The 13,044-nt window shown below is 42.2% G+C and overlaps 1 protein-coding gene across 1 annotated transcript; it reads right to left on the bottom strand.

Annotated features, from left to right (window-relative positions):
* Positions 1–782: 782 nt before the first annotated feature.
* Positions 783–10,258, bottom strand: LYPD3 (LY6/PLAUR domain containing 3). Its single transcript, XM_007435234.4, has 5 exons — positions 10,122–10,258; positions 6,119–6,250; positions 4,768–4,938; positions 3,788–3,928; positions 783–3,166 (listed from the first exon to the last, which is right to left on the bottom strand). Exons 1-5 carry the CDS (start codon positions 10,192–10,194, stop codon positions 2,598–2,600), a joined length of 1,086 nt encoding a protein of 361 aa, XP_007435296.2. The 5' UTR covers positions 10,195–10,258; the 3' UTR covers positions 783–2,597.
* Between the last annotated feature and the right edge of the window lie 2,786 nt (positions 10,259–13,044).

A 13,044-nucleotide genomic window follows, 5' to 3' on the forward strand; every position in this document is an offset into this window, starting at 1 on the left:
AAAAACAGGGTTTCATGTAAGATTGAGATGCATTTCTTCCTAAAGAACTCTAATTGCTTTTTTCTCAGTTTAACCATTTTACTAAGTTGGAGAGCTGCTAGTAGGGAGCAAGGCAAGGCCTTAAAAAGTAGTTAATAGCCGAGTTGACCATTAGGAAACATCCAAAATTTGGAACCAGTTTTCTATTTATATTCGCTAACATCGGCTTGTTTCCCCTCCGCCCCCAGCAAGCTTTAAGAAAGCTGTTTTGCCACCTAATAACTATTCTGTACTTGATAAAATCTGATGTGCCCACGATCCCTTGGAGACTTATGGACCATTAACTCTCTTTGAGCAATATTTCAGAGGATGTCTCACAATCTAACTGTGGAGGAATAAGATGCATTTGTAGCTGAAGGGGACTTTTGGTCAGTCCTAGAGTTGGTGATGCAAAGCCAGAAATTTCATCATTAGGCTGCCAAAGGGTTTGTCTACTAGCTCCTCAAAGATTGATGGATTTAGAAGGTACCACCCCATTCCCCTTGATTTCCATTAAGTCTAGAGACCCTTCTGGAACACTGATGGAACAGTAACCCTGATCTCTTCTTTCAAACCTTGTATATTTCCATCCCAGGTTGCTTGTCTTCCTTCTTCCTTGTTTTCTTGTTCTGCAAAATGTGCAAGGGAACATAGACCTCTCTCCTTTTGTCCCATGTGAATGGCCAACAATAACAGTGATGAGCAATAAAAAGTGAGACCATCCCCACCCCCACCCCCAAAATCTCCTAAGTAGGCACTTCAGCCAAGTTGCAATCTCTTTATTTGTTAATATCTTTCCAAGTCTAGTTTTTCCTGAAATTTATTGCTTTGGCAAGAGCTACACTTCAAACTATTTACAAACAGGAACAAAATAAACTGAATGGAAAATAATAACAGTAGCAGATGTGTTTAAACTTTTGGAAGTTTGATTTGTGCCTGCTTCAGAACAACAAGGGAAGCTGGGAGCAGAAAGGAGACATGGCTAAGAAAGGACTTCTGCTGAGATTCAGTAACTGGGTTCATACAACGCACCCCTTCACCCGGGTGAACTAAATACAATTGCTGTGTTCATATAACTTGCTATACCCAAGCAAATGAATTGTATTATGGCTTAATGTGGTGATCTGGTTCATTACAACATGCTAAGACAATGGCTGGAATTACACAAGATGCTGAATCACAAACAACCCTCATTTAGTCTAGTCTAAGGTGCTGTATGAACTCAGCCAAAACATAAATCTTTGTCTTGTCCATTGATTTGGTGTACTATTGCCTTGATTGCAGTTTATGGAGGGGATGTTTGCTTGTTGGCTGTAGGTTCAATTCAGTAAGAAGGCAAAAACTGAAATCAATCTCCCCTGCCAAGGTTGAAGACGAATATTCCCTGTATGAGCAAATTATGGTAATTACTTTGTACACAAAATTGCCATCTGAAGATTCTGTTGTGCTATTTCACAACATTTGACTTGTAATAAATGTGGGTAACAGCTTGATTTACTTTATTCGTTCCCTGAAGTCAGGGTAGATCTCCTTGAAAAGGTAAAGAGCTACCTGGGCTGATTTTAGATTTTCATCCTGTACTCCAGCATTTCAGAATTAAAATCCAAATTTCAAAGTGGGAACAATCTACCTAACTCCAAACTCTTCCTTGGGTTAGCTCCCAACTGAATCTCATCCGCTGTCTCCTGAATCTTAGACACATTTTGAAATTCATGATTTCTAGAACACTTTGATAGGGTTAAGTCATTAGGGCCCACACAAAAGGCTGATTTGTTTGACTTGGTTTCACATCATTAAGTTATAGCTTAACTTCAAATGCATGCACCTTGCTTCTGACCTCTGCCAAACTGAAGCTTATGCAGACTACCAAAACGCTGGAAGTCTGACTCTTGGGAAGACAAACTATTATTGGAAAAGAGAGAGAGAGAGAGAGAGAGAATGGGGTTGGTGGATTCTTTGGCCTTGTATTTTTCTGTAAGTGTCCATTCCTGAAAATCCCCAACTATATTCAATAATACAGCCCACTAAAAACCTCTGATATCAAAGATGAATGAAAAGTAAGAGTGTTCAGTGTGCCTCAGCAATGCAAGAAAAGTTATTCAATAGGCTACACCAAGGATGATCCAAGGAGAACACCCTTTAGAAGAATGGATACAGATGGGCTGCCATGAGGTTGGTACAAAACTATATTAAAAAAGGAGGGTAGGAAAAGACCCATATGAAAAAGGGATTTGACTTTTTGTTTTGTATGAGCCAAACCAGGTTTTGCTGCACATAAACATGGGATTTGTCTTGCAGCATAGCAGTGAATTTTAGCTTCTAGTCATGTACAAGATGGCTACCATAAAAATAAGGTGTTAAGAAGCACATCAAAGGAAAATCTATTTCCAATACTCAAATGTCATAAATAGGACATAATGTCCAAAATGCTGGTTTCTTAAGAAGATGCCTCTTGTAGGTAGGCAAATCTGAGTGGGAAAGATCATACCAAACTACATTGGCAAAGCTGTACGTGATAGGATTGATCTAGTGATGAAAAGGGGAGGAAGTTGAGTGTCATTTCACTCTTTGCTTAACCTTCACAGACACAAGCCAAGTAGCAAAACAGTCATTAGAACTGACCCACCCAAGCTTGCTACACCTCCCTTTGCCCCATCAGCTGGTTGGTGATGTCTTTCTTCAACTTTCACAGAAGTGGTCGCCTTCCCATCTCGAACAGAGATGATTTCGGTTTCATCATGCTCATGACTGTGGTCATGGTTGTGGTCATGGTCGTGGTTGTGGTCATGGTCATGGTTATGGTTATGGTCATGGTCATGGTCATGGTCATGATCCTTCTGAGGGCTGGACACTGATGGGGTCACAGCAATAGAACGGGTTAGCTTGCTGGAAGTGGAAGCTGCTGCTGCTTTGATCCGAACATATGTCGAAGGGGTAGTGACAGTTGTGTTATTTGCCTCTTGACCAGGCAGGAAGGCAAGCCGTGGAATTGAGGTGGAGAAATGTGTTTTGTTGGAGAGATCAGTATTGCAAAGACTTCCTGAACAACAGGAGCCTGTAAGGGTGATGGCAGGACTCCCTTTTCTGACCTTGGTACAGTCCTCATCTTCCACACACCCCTTGATGGGTCTGGTCAGTGAAAAATTGCCTGGAAGAGATTAGAAGCAAGTTTAAGGCAGATATAATATTTGAAGAGTAACAGATTTAGTTCAAAGGGACTTTTCCCATTCCCTATCAAGTTTTCATTGTGTTCAGTGTGAAGGTCAAAAAACGATTCCTTGTATTTATCTTGGATAAAAACCAAGAATGTGAACAGTTATCAAATCACTTCCCATAATCTCTGCAGCAATTTTGTAACTTGCTTTTAACAAGAAAGTTCAAGTGACGGATGATTCTCTAACAGTGAAATATATATGCTGTTTTTTTTAAAAAAAACAAATAGATAGGGTTTTTTTTTTTAATTATTGTACTTCTTAAAAGCTTGCAATTCCCTGAGCGTGAATGAATGCCCCATTTTAGCCTCTGCTTCTATCCATTCTTATTACATATTGGAGGACATGATTTTCTGCACAATTAGAAAATAGTTTTTATTTCTGTTTGGCTGTGATGGCCTTCACCAAGAGGACGTTGATCCCTTAGCTCCACAGATCTAGCTCTTTCATCCTTTTCTAGGACAGGAAGAAGCCCAACGTATTTAGGGTCATGTGGTCACTTGAATACCAAGGTAGCCAAATTAGTAATGGTTTTTGATGACCTTCAGAGGTCTCACCTGCTTTCATAGTGACATTGCCGTGGAAACAACCTCGGAAATTGTCATAGCACTTGACAATGGTAGAATTGTCTACTGTGCAGTTGTTGTCGACACAGCTGTAACATTCCACTCCGTTGGGAACCCGCGCGCTCTCATTATCTGGAGATAGAGCCATAAAAAAGAAACAAAAATAGTATTCTCATGGATGAAAAGCCTGCCTGAAGGATATGAACTGTAAATTGCTTGGATGTTAGAAGAAGCACTGGAACTGGGCTGGGCTGGGGACATCTGTATCCTTTTTTAAGCCAGACTAGTGTCCAAGCTTATCCCAAAGAGGCTTTGAAACCAGTGCTAAATTTAAACAGGCTGCATCTGTTAGTTAATGATTCAGGTTGTATCCCGTCTATCTATCATCTCTCCATCTCTCCATCCATCCATCCATCCATCCATCCATCCATCCATCCATCCATCCATCTATCTATCTATCTATCTATCTATCTATCTATCTATCTATCTATCTATCTATCTATCTATCCATCATCTATCTTGCCACTGTTTTCTTCCTTGTGTTTTTCTTCTTCCTGCTGTTGTAGTTATCATTATTATATTTTTATTCTGCCTTTTTATACATAACTCAAGGGGGTGAACATACTTAATACTCCTTCCTCCTCCTATATTCCCCATAACAACAACCCTGTGAGGCAGGTTGGGCTCAGAGAGAAGGACTGGCCCAAAGTCACCCAGCCGGCTTTCAGGCCTAAGGGAGGCCTAGAATTTATTTAATTTGCAACTGATTTAATTTACAAGCGAGGGATTTTTTGGCGGTCTCCAGGCAGGATCCCACAGTGAAACTCAATAGTTCATATTTGGGAGGTCCCAGTTCATTAAGGATGCTGGGAAAATATTCCAACACTTACTCCCCGTTCTCATAGCAACGGATGCATAATGCTAATGTTCTTCTAAAGAGAGGCATCATTGTTATCTGGGGTGGGATTTACCCATGGGCTGCAGCTGTAGTGCTTTGATGTCCAGTTTAGTGTTGCAGTGGCTTGTATTGCACTGGTGCAACTGAGAGAAGGCCAGGATACCATGTACCTCCACCGCTTTGTCATTCGTGCCTGGCATCCCCAGTCCGCAGCCCTTTTCACCAACTGAGAACTTCCCGTGACCTGAAAGAGCAAAGAGGTTACAGAGGAAGGTAAGATAATCTAGAACGGTGTTTCTCAGCCTTGGTGACGATGTGTGGACTTCAACTCCCAGAATTCCCCCAGCCAGCTTGCTGGCTGGGGGAATTCTGGGAGTTGAAGTCCACACATCGTCCCCAAAGTTGAGAAACACTGACCTAGAAGAATGCAAAACTTAATTGTGCTCTGATCCCCATTGTTGGGAAATTGTGTATTAGTTTAGGTTGTGTTAACATGCAGCATACATGGACGTCTTCATCCTTTGCACTTGCGACTAATAGCAGTTGGTAAATTCAACATCCCTGAATCCAGCCATCACAACATCCTGTGATAGTGAGTTCCACATTTGAACGTTATGGTGCATGAAGCAATTAAGGCGATGATTGGCAGGAAAAAAAAAAAAAAAAAGAGAAGAAAGTGACAGAAGTCTTCAATCTCCTCCTTTTATTATGTAGGATTCATCTCCTCCTGAACTACAGGCAGAATTTAGCAATCACAGCATCCCCTGAATCAGTAGCTCAGAAACGGAATGGGACTGCAATGACTCAAGATGGGAAGATGTGTAATTATGTCATTCCTCTGAGGATGTACAGAGTAACTCGCCCTCACTTTTGAATGATGATCAGGGCTGCATCAAAGTTCCCAGGGTTTCTGTTTAAAAATCATTCACAGTCTTAGGTGGAGGGAAAATCTGGGTACCAGCAGTTATAAGATGACCATGGAATGTGTGCAAATGCTCCTTCTTTCACTGTGGGATTGTCTCTCCGGAATTTGTAGCCTCCCACCCTTCCACCAAACCCCAAGTGAATTCATCCTCCTTTAATTCCTCAGAAGGAAATGCCTTCTGAAAAGCCATTACTGTACAGATTGGGAAATCAAGAGAGTCAGGGAGGCTGCAGAGGGGTGGAGCAAGGCCCCGATATCCATCACCAACTTATTAGCAATCAGGGATGCTGAAAGTTACCCCCAGAAGGAAAGGAAAAGTATTCTGACTCATCTCGAGAGGGAGGCAGAAAAACAAATCTTGTTTGCAAGGGAAGGACGCTTTGGAGAAACCGAAAGTCAGGGTTTTACATTTGCAGTTAGAATAAAGAAGGAATCTGAAACTCAACTCTGTTCTGACACTTCCCCTTTAGGGCAGGAAAAGGCATTTCTTGCTACTCACTCCATTCCACAGCAGCCACCGTTTCCACGCAGACACGGGCATTGGTTGGGCAGGTCAGCTTTTTCATGCGCTCCTGGCTGCAACCGCCGTCGCCAAAGTCCACGCAGCTGTGGCACTCCAGAGCCAAGGCACCTGGACAGGGCAGATGGCCGGGACCAGAAAAACCCAATTAAAAGAGTGAAAATATATTGGTGTGGGCTTTCATGGGGAGCATCCATGAAGATGTGATGAACTTTTGGGTTGAATGACCATCGTCTAATTTTCTTTTGTTCTGATGGCCATCCAGCCCGAAAGCTTATTACGCCTAATTAAAAGAGTGACACTTTTCATTAGGACTCCTGGAGAGCTCTGAGATTGAAATTAGAAGCAATGAAAGGGATGTATCTGATGTGATCGAGAGATCACATCCAAATAAAGCATACATAAGGAAAGCAGAGTCATGCTTTTGGTGATCAATCGGTCTGGCCGTAGGGTAGTAACCCTGCAAAAGTGGGATTAGCGTGATTCCTAAAGAAATCTCAGGGTTCCATTTCTTTGGGTGTCTAATTTGCAAAATGAATTTGCAAGGTGCAAGGCCCCAGTGTTAACCATCTTTCATACCTTTTGGACATTACTAATTTGAGAGCAGATGCTTGACCCACAAAGGACTCCCTGTGCCTTTTTTCCCTCGTGGGCATCTCCCCAATCCAAACTGGAAAATTTAATCTCTCCCCCCCCCCCCCTTTGTGGCTCATCTTGTTTTGAGTGCTTTAGGCTCTTCTTTAAAGCCATCTGCACCTGCTCCTACTTCTTCATGTCGATCTGCAGAGCTCTCCTTTCTCATTATAGCCTCTCCCGCCCTGTCTTTCTCCTGCGTATCTTCCTCTTGGCCCTTTCATTCTCTGCTCCTGTTCATACATGGCAGTGACTGCGCTAATCCTGATGACTCCACCCTAAGGTGAGACTCATCCAAATGCTTCCATCGGGGAGAGCGCCCCAGGACTAAGGAACATAGCATCACGTGTGTCAGAACAAGTTCTCTTATTGTTGCTGCTTCTCCAGAATCTAAGAACTTCTGAAAGAGCGTGAGGAGCTTTCATGAATAGAATATTTTGCAAATGCATTGAGTCATGTCATCCAAACGGAAGCTAAGCAAGGGCACTTCCACTCCCACCCTGTTTCCTCTCCCCAGCTCTTTGAAAGCAACTTAATGACAATCTGCAGATTCCAACATGCTGAAAGCAAGGCACAAAAATCAGTGTCCTACTCCAAACACTGGAGGTTCAAAAATCCTTAACCCACCCCTTCACACAAAAGGAAAAATAAAGTGAACTGCTTGCCCCCTTCCCCAGTGTCTTTACTTGTGTTGTATGTGTCGGCTCATATGCAAACAAACCAACTAGCAAACCGTCTGAGCAAATCCTATCACAGGGAGGAGCAGAACTACCAAGCTGACTTTCTCCTTGAAAGACCTGTTAGGGTGTCTGTAGTCTGGAAGCTGGGGGTGGGGGCAAGGTGAAGCAAAATTTCCTCCTACAGATGAGGAAATAGGACACCCACAAACTTCCCACAGCTGCAGTAGTTCAAAGGAAGACCAGGTTTGCTGTGGTTTTAAATAAACCACAAACATAACCTGAAATAATTGGGACTAGCCATCAAACCAAGACAGTGCTGTGAGATCACGCAGGCGCAGAACTCATTCTGGAATGGTGCAAAGACTCCCCTATGGAAGTCTGTTTACGGATGCATCTTGCCAGAGGAAGTTCTGGACAGTAAGCCAAATTAGATAACTCTAAAGTTGATGATCAGAATTATTTCCCCAGTTGAGCATAAGTGACATTATTGCAGAACCTTGTCCAGTCTGAGATTTCTGTTGCTGGCATTCTGATAATTCCTTGCGGACAAAGCTACCTGTGCACTCTCTGTTGTGTAGCCCTAAAGAACTTGCTACCCCTGGAAAATGAAGTTGCCCCACTAAGAGTGTGAGAAGGAGGCCTAAGATTTGAAAGGCAGTTTGAAGCTGATTCTAATGGGGTCAAACAACCTGTGGAACACAGATCCATACAATTCCCCCATTTGAGGCAGATATGAGGATGAGGCAGATATGAAGAAACCTTGTTTGGAATCCCCTTCTGTTCAACACTTGTATTTTCTTGTGTGGAAGTTATCTTAATGGTTATTTCTAACCACTGTTTCTAATTTTACACAAACAATGGTTAAACATCCTAAAGCAAGATTTCTTCCATCCTTTCTCCCAATTTCTTTCTTGTATATGCATGTTCACGCAGCAGGGATATAACAAATAGCTATAAGTTTGGCCATGTTGGCTATGGACTTCAGGCTTCTAAAGAGGCCTACTGGAGAAGAGGCAAAAGCCCAAATCATGGGCTTTTGGGTTTGTTTTGTTTTGTTTGAAAGCATGATTTTCTTTAGTTTTGGCCTTTGGGGTTGATTGTGGAACAGAAGATAAAGGACTGGGCTTGGCCATAGTGAAACTATAATTCAAAAATTTCCTCAGATGGTAAGGCATTGAATATAACTGCCTGTTGACCTGAGCCTGCCACCTTTGGCATCCATTAGAAGCCACAATGACATCATGCAGGTCATGTTGTCAGTTCCCAAAGTATGTAAATTCCATAATTCCTGTCAATTGCACAATGACCTTATAACATTTGTGGTACCATTCCTCTTCTTGCCTGCCCCAGTTTTTTGAAGAAATGGTTGGTTAATGGTATCTTTCTATCGGTTCTTTATGAGGTGAAGAGAATGGGGGCTAAGATCCTGTTTCCCCAGATTTTCGGTGAGGTTCAGAGATGTGTCTGATGTGTCTGATGTGTCTGCCTGAATAAATGATCATTTGCTCAGTGAGATTCACGATTGCCACATTTCTCAGTCTTCCTATAGCTGAGGATAATGAGGAACCAGGATGCCTTTCCAATTTTCCCAACCTGTATTGGGAAGGGACCAAAAACTAAAGGAACAGGTTGCTATATTGTGTCCTCAATCAAGTAGAGTGGTGTTTCTCAAACTCAACAGCTTTAAGATGTATGGACTTCAAATCCCAGAGTTCCCCAACCAGCCATGCTGGCTGGGGAACTCTGGGAGTTGAAGTCCACACATCTTAAAATTGCTAAGATTGAGAAACACTGAATTAGAGTTAAGTTACTCTGAACAACCCTGTGAAGTACACAAAGCAAAGAAATGAAGCCATGCTACAAGTCACACAACAAACTTCAGCGCTGGGTTGAATAGTACAACTGTCCTCACAATTTACCAGACTGGCTTTTTCAGATATGCATCTCAGTTCCCAAGCAGAGAATGGCTTCTATGACTTCATGATAGAAAAAAGAAGGGAGACTTCCCCATGAAAGAAAGTTGAGATTAAGAGGGCAAGTCTCATATCCTGAATAATAATTTGAATAACAAGTCCCTAACAGTTTGATAAATTAAAAGAATGCCTTGGATTTTTCAATCAATCAATAGGAATGTAGATGATTGATAGATGATAGATAGATGATATAGAGATAGATAGATATTTGCCACATAATGTCTTCTAAAATAATATTTGCAGCAGCATGGTCTAAAAAACAAAATTTGCTTTGATCTTTAGAGCAACAGTTTTGGCACCTCCATATATTTATGCCAAGCAAATGCATCAATTCGTCATCTGGTTGACGCCCTAACAAAATCTTTAATTTAAGGATTCATTTAGCTCTGTGCTAGAATTTAAATTTATACCAATAAGCATAGGAATGAACCCAAGCAGGTAAGGATATACCTCTCATTTCACATCCCCTAATATCTGATGCCTTCCTCATGCCAGAATATCTATGCTTACACAGATAGGCAAAGTTACCATTCCTGAGATCCCATCTGAGAGAGGATTTAATCACCATGCACACTTAGCATGATTCCTCATCCAAGCCTGCCCCAGATGCTACCCCTTGCTTTCCAAGCATCCCTGGTCCCAACACGGCTTATCCTGGAGCTGTAGCAGTTGTCACATAATCCTTCCATCTCCTACCTTTCATGAAAAACATCAGGGCCACCAGAAGGACAGATGGGCTCGTTTGGAGCTGGAGAGAGGCACCCATCATTATGTCTGCTAAGTCCCAACCTTGCTTTGGTTCTTTTTTCCCCCCTTTGCCTGTCTTGAGAACGTTCTGCTTCTGTCAAGTCCTTGGAAGATAAAGATTAAACATTAAGTATAAGTTGATGGCTAGGGCAGGGCATTCTTCCTCATCTCCCAGGCACGCCTCCTTAGACTTTGCTGTTCAGCAGCTTCTTGCTAGCCTGGAGGGCTTTTTTCCATATATCTCATCTGAGTAACCCATCTGTTCCCTTTCCCAGCACTTTGAGGACACTTACAGGGGTGACGCCCCTATCAGAAACTAGAACAGCCAGTTGAGGGATTTTTTTTTTCCTGACGCTCTTCATCCAGGACTTCAAGGCAGGAGAGAACAGCAATTAGAGGCAAGTCTGAACTTGGAGAACCAAGAGTTGGCAAAGGTGATAGAAGACGTTGGGGAAGTCCAGAAAAGGAATTCTTGCTTTCTCCATCAAGCAGAACCATTTGGGAGGTCATGGTAGGGCCTTGCTTTAGTTTCCATGAGGTAATCCTCATCTAGATCAAGATTTATAGCTGCAAAAGCTGTTCCACCTTCCTCCAGAAGAAATATAACCCTGCTTCTCCTACTGAACCAGCCCTTCTGGTGAGTGGGAGATTTATGGAACCTTGATTTGCCCAGAAGCAAGTGTATCCCCACAGTGTGGTCAAAAAAATTGGGATGGTGTTTGTGATGGTGTGGAACAAAGCTCTGCCCGTTTTTTTATGTCAATGCACGTCTTTTCTGACCACATCCTGTGGACACCCCTGCCCAGCAGTGTGGCAATGCTAGACTTTGTAAAGTCGCTTGAGATGTTTCCAGCCTTTGAAAACTATTCCCAATTCTCTAAAAGGGGTGGCAATGTATGTATGGCATGTGTTTCAGGAAAAAAATACACAATTTATGGGGATATATAAAAAAACCTTGGAATGATTTTAACAGGAAGGATAAAGAGAAGAAGCAGAAGAAGGTTTGGATGAACAAAGCCAGGTTTTAAATAATGAGTTTGGTGGGAGCGTCAATAATTAATTGATCCTCAGGGGAATGAAGGATTTTCTATATAGTTAAACCTGTAGTTAGCTTCTCTTGGGTTTGGAAATAAAGCTCACCTTCCATTACTTGCTGGGTAAGAATTGTGGAAAGGCCGGTCTTAACTGTTGTTATCATCTCCTTCCCTCCCACTCTGGTAGGCTCTGTTACTGTTTTATTATTTTTCTTCCGTTCAGAACCTCAAAACAATATTTTGCTCAGACTATATTCCTCATTTCTGCCCACGGTTATGTAGTAACCACCAGAAATCTGTGGGCAGACCAATCTGTTAATGTCATTTTTTTCTTGCCTCTCAATTTCTTAACTTCTTCCCTTCATGTTTGCCACAGAAATGTCAAAACTCCAACAAATTCTCTTTCTCTCTCTCTTTTAATAGAAAAGAGGGAAAGCCTTTTTCTTCTGCATCAACTGAATTCAACTGGTAGTGCCATTCCTGGGGTAGACAATGTTGTATCTAACTCCAGGTAGTTCTTCAACCTGAGCAACCTGTCCCCCCAAAACAAACAAATAAATAAAGGCTGGAAATCCTAATTCAGTAGCACAAGCACACCTAATGAGAGGACCAGCAACATCAACACAATAACAATAAAATCCAAACCACAATTTTTTTTTAAAAAAAATTTCTCTGAAATCTTTACCCTAGATGTTTTTAAATAGTGAGAACTGCAAATGCTGTGTTGCTGTAGTCGCAGTGATGGGCCAGATCCAGAAAGACTCAGGTTTGTATCCACCCTTAGCTGTGGAAGATCACCAGATGACATTGGATCTATCATGATCTCTCAGCATTGCCTTCTAACGTGATTATGGGGATCACACGGCGAGGGAGAATGGCAGGTACAGTATATTGCCTTGAGCTGAGGGAAATAAAATGAGGATATACACCTAACAAATAAATAGATAATATATAAGTGCCAAACCAACCTTTTTGCTGTCTTTAAGTCTGACCACCATGGGACCAGAGGAGTAGGTGTACTTAATTCTCTTTCCTCAGTTTTTTTTTTTCATCACATAAACCCTCTTCCTCTTCAAGAAAAAGAGATGGGTCATACATCTTTTCCTCTGTGCAGGAAAAGCCATTGGAAAAAGAACAGGATGAATGGATAGGCTCAACCAACCCTTTTCTTCTTCTTCCTCCCCCCATAAAATCTGTAGTTGGAGTATAGGGAAGATCCTATGGAAATGTCTTATGGGTTACCGTCTGGCCACAGCCCCCACCAACAATATAGACATCCTGGCTAGACCTTCTGCCTTTCAGAAAAGCTGCAGAGATCTTGAGTGAGGTTTATTGTAGCCAGCAGCACAGTCTGACTTCATGAAGGCTCGTGTGTGAGATGGCTTCTGAAAGCACAGCAGCCAAGGCCGGTGGAAAAGTTGGCCACTCTGTCATGTAAAGGAATGACTCAGATGTGGTCTCTTTCCCACCCTTATTGTTGTATCAGAGAAGAAATGGTGTTGTCTCTGTGACTCAGCAGCACTGACTGACTCAACATCTGGGCCTCCAACTGTGCCCGCATCAGGCAGGCCAGAACATGCTCCATCAGGCAGGCTGAAACCTCATAGAATACAAACTGTGAATCAAGTCTGCGTGAAGCACAATAATCAAAACTTAAAATGAGGAAATGGAAGAATGGGGGAGAGAAAAGACAAAGATTTGGGTCAGAATTTCTGGGTCAAATTCTCTTTCTAAGCCAGAAGGTGACTATGCTCTGTGGCTTCAGGTGTCCTTGTTTGGACCAAATTCTTATGTCTAAACAGTTGCATGACAGATCACACCCAGATGATCACACACAA

Source organism: Python bivittatus, unplaced genomic scaffold, assembly GCF_059951505.1.
Source record: "Python bivittatus isolate LINGU-HERP-01145 unplaced genomic scaffold, Pbiv_v1 ctg000310_np1212, whole genome shotgun sequence".
Lineage (NCBI taxonomy): Eukaryota > Metazoa > Chordata > Lepidosauria > Squamata > Pythonidae > Python > Python bivittatus.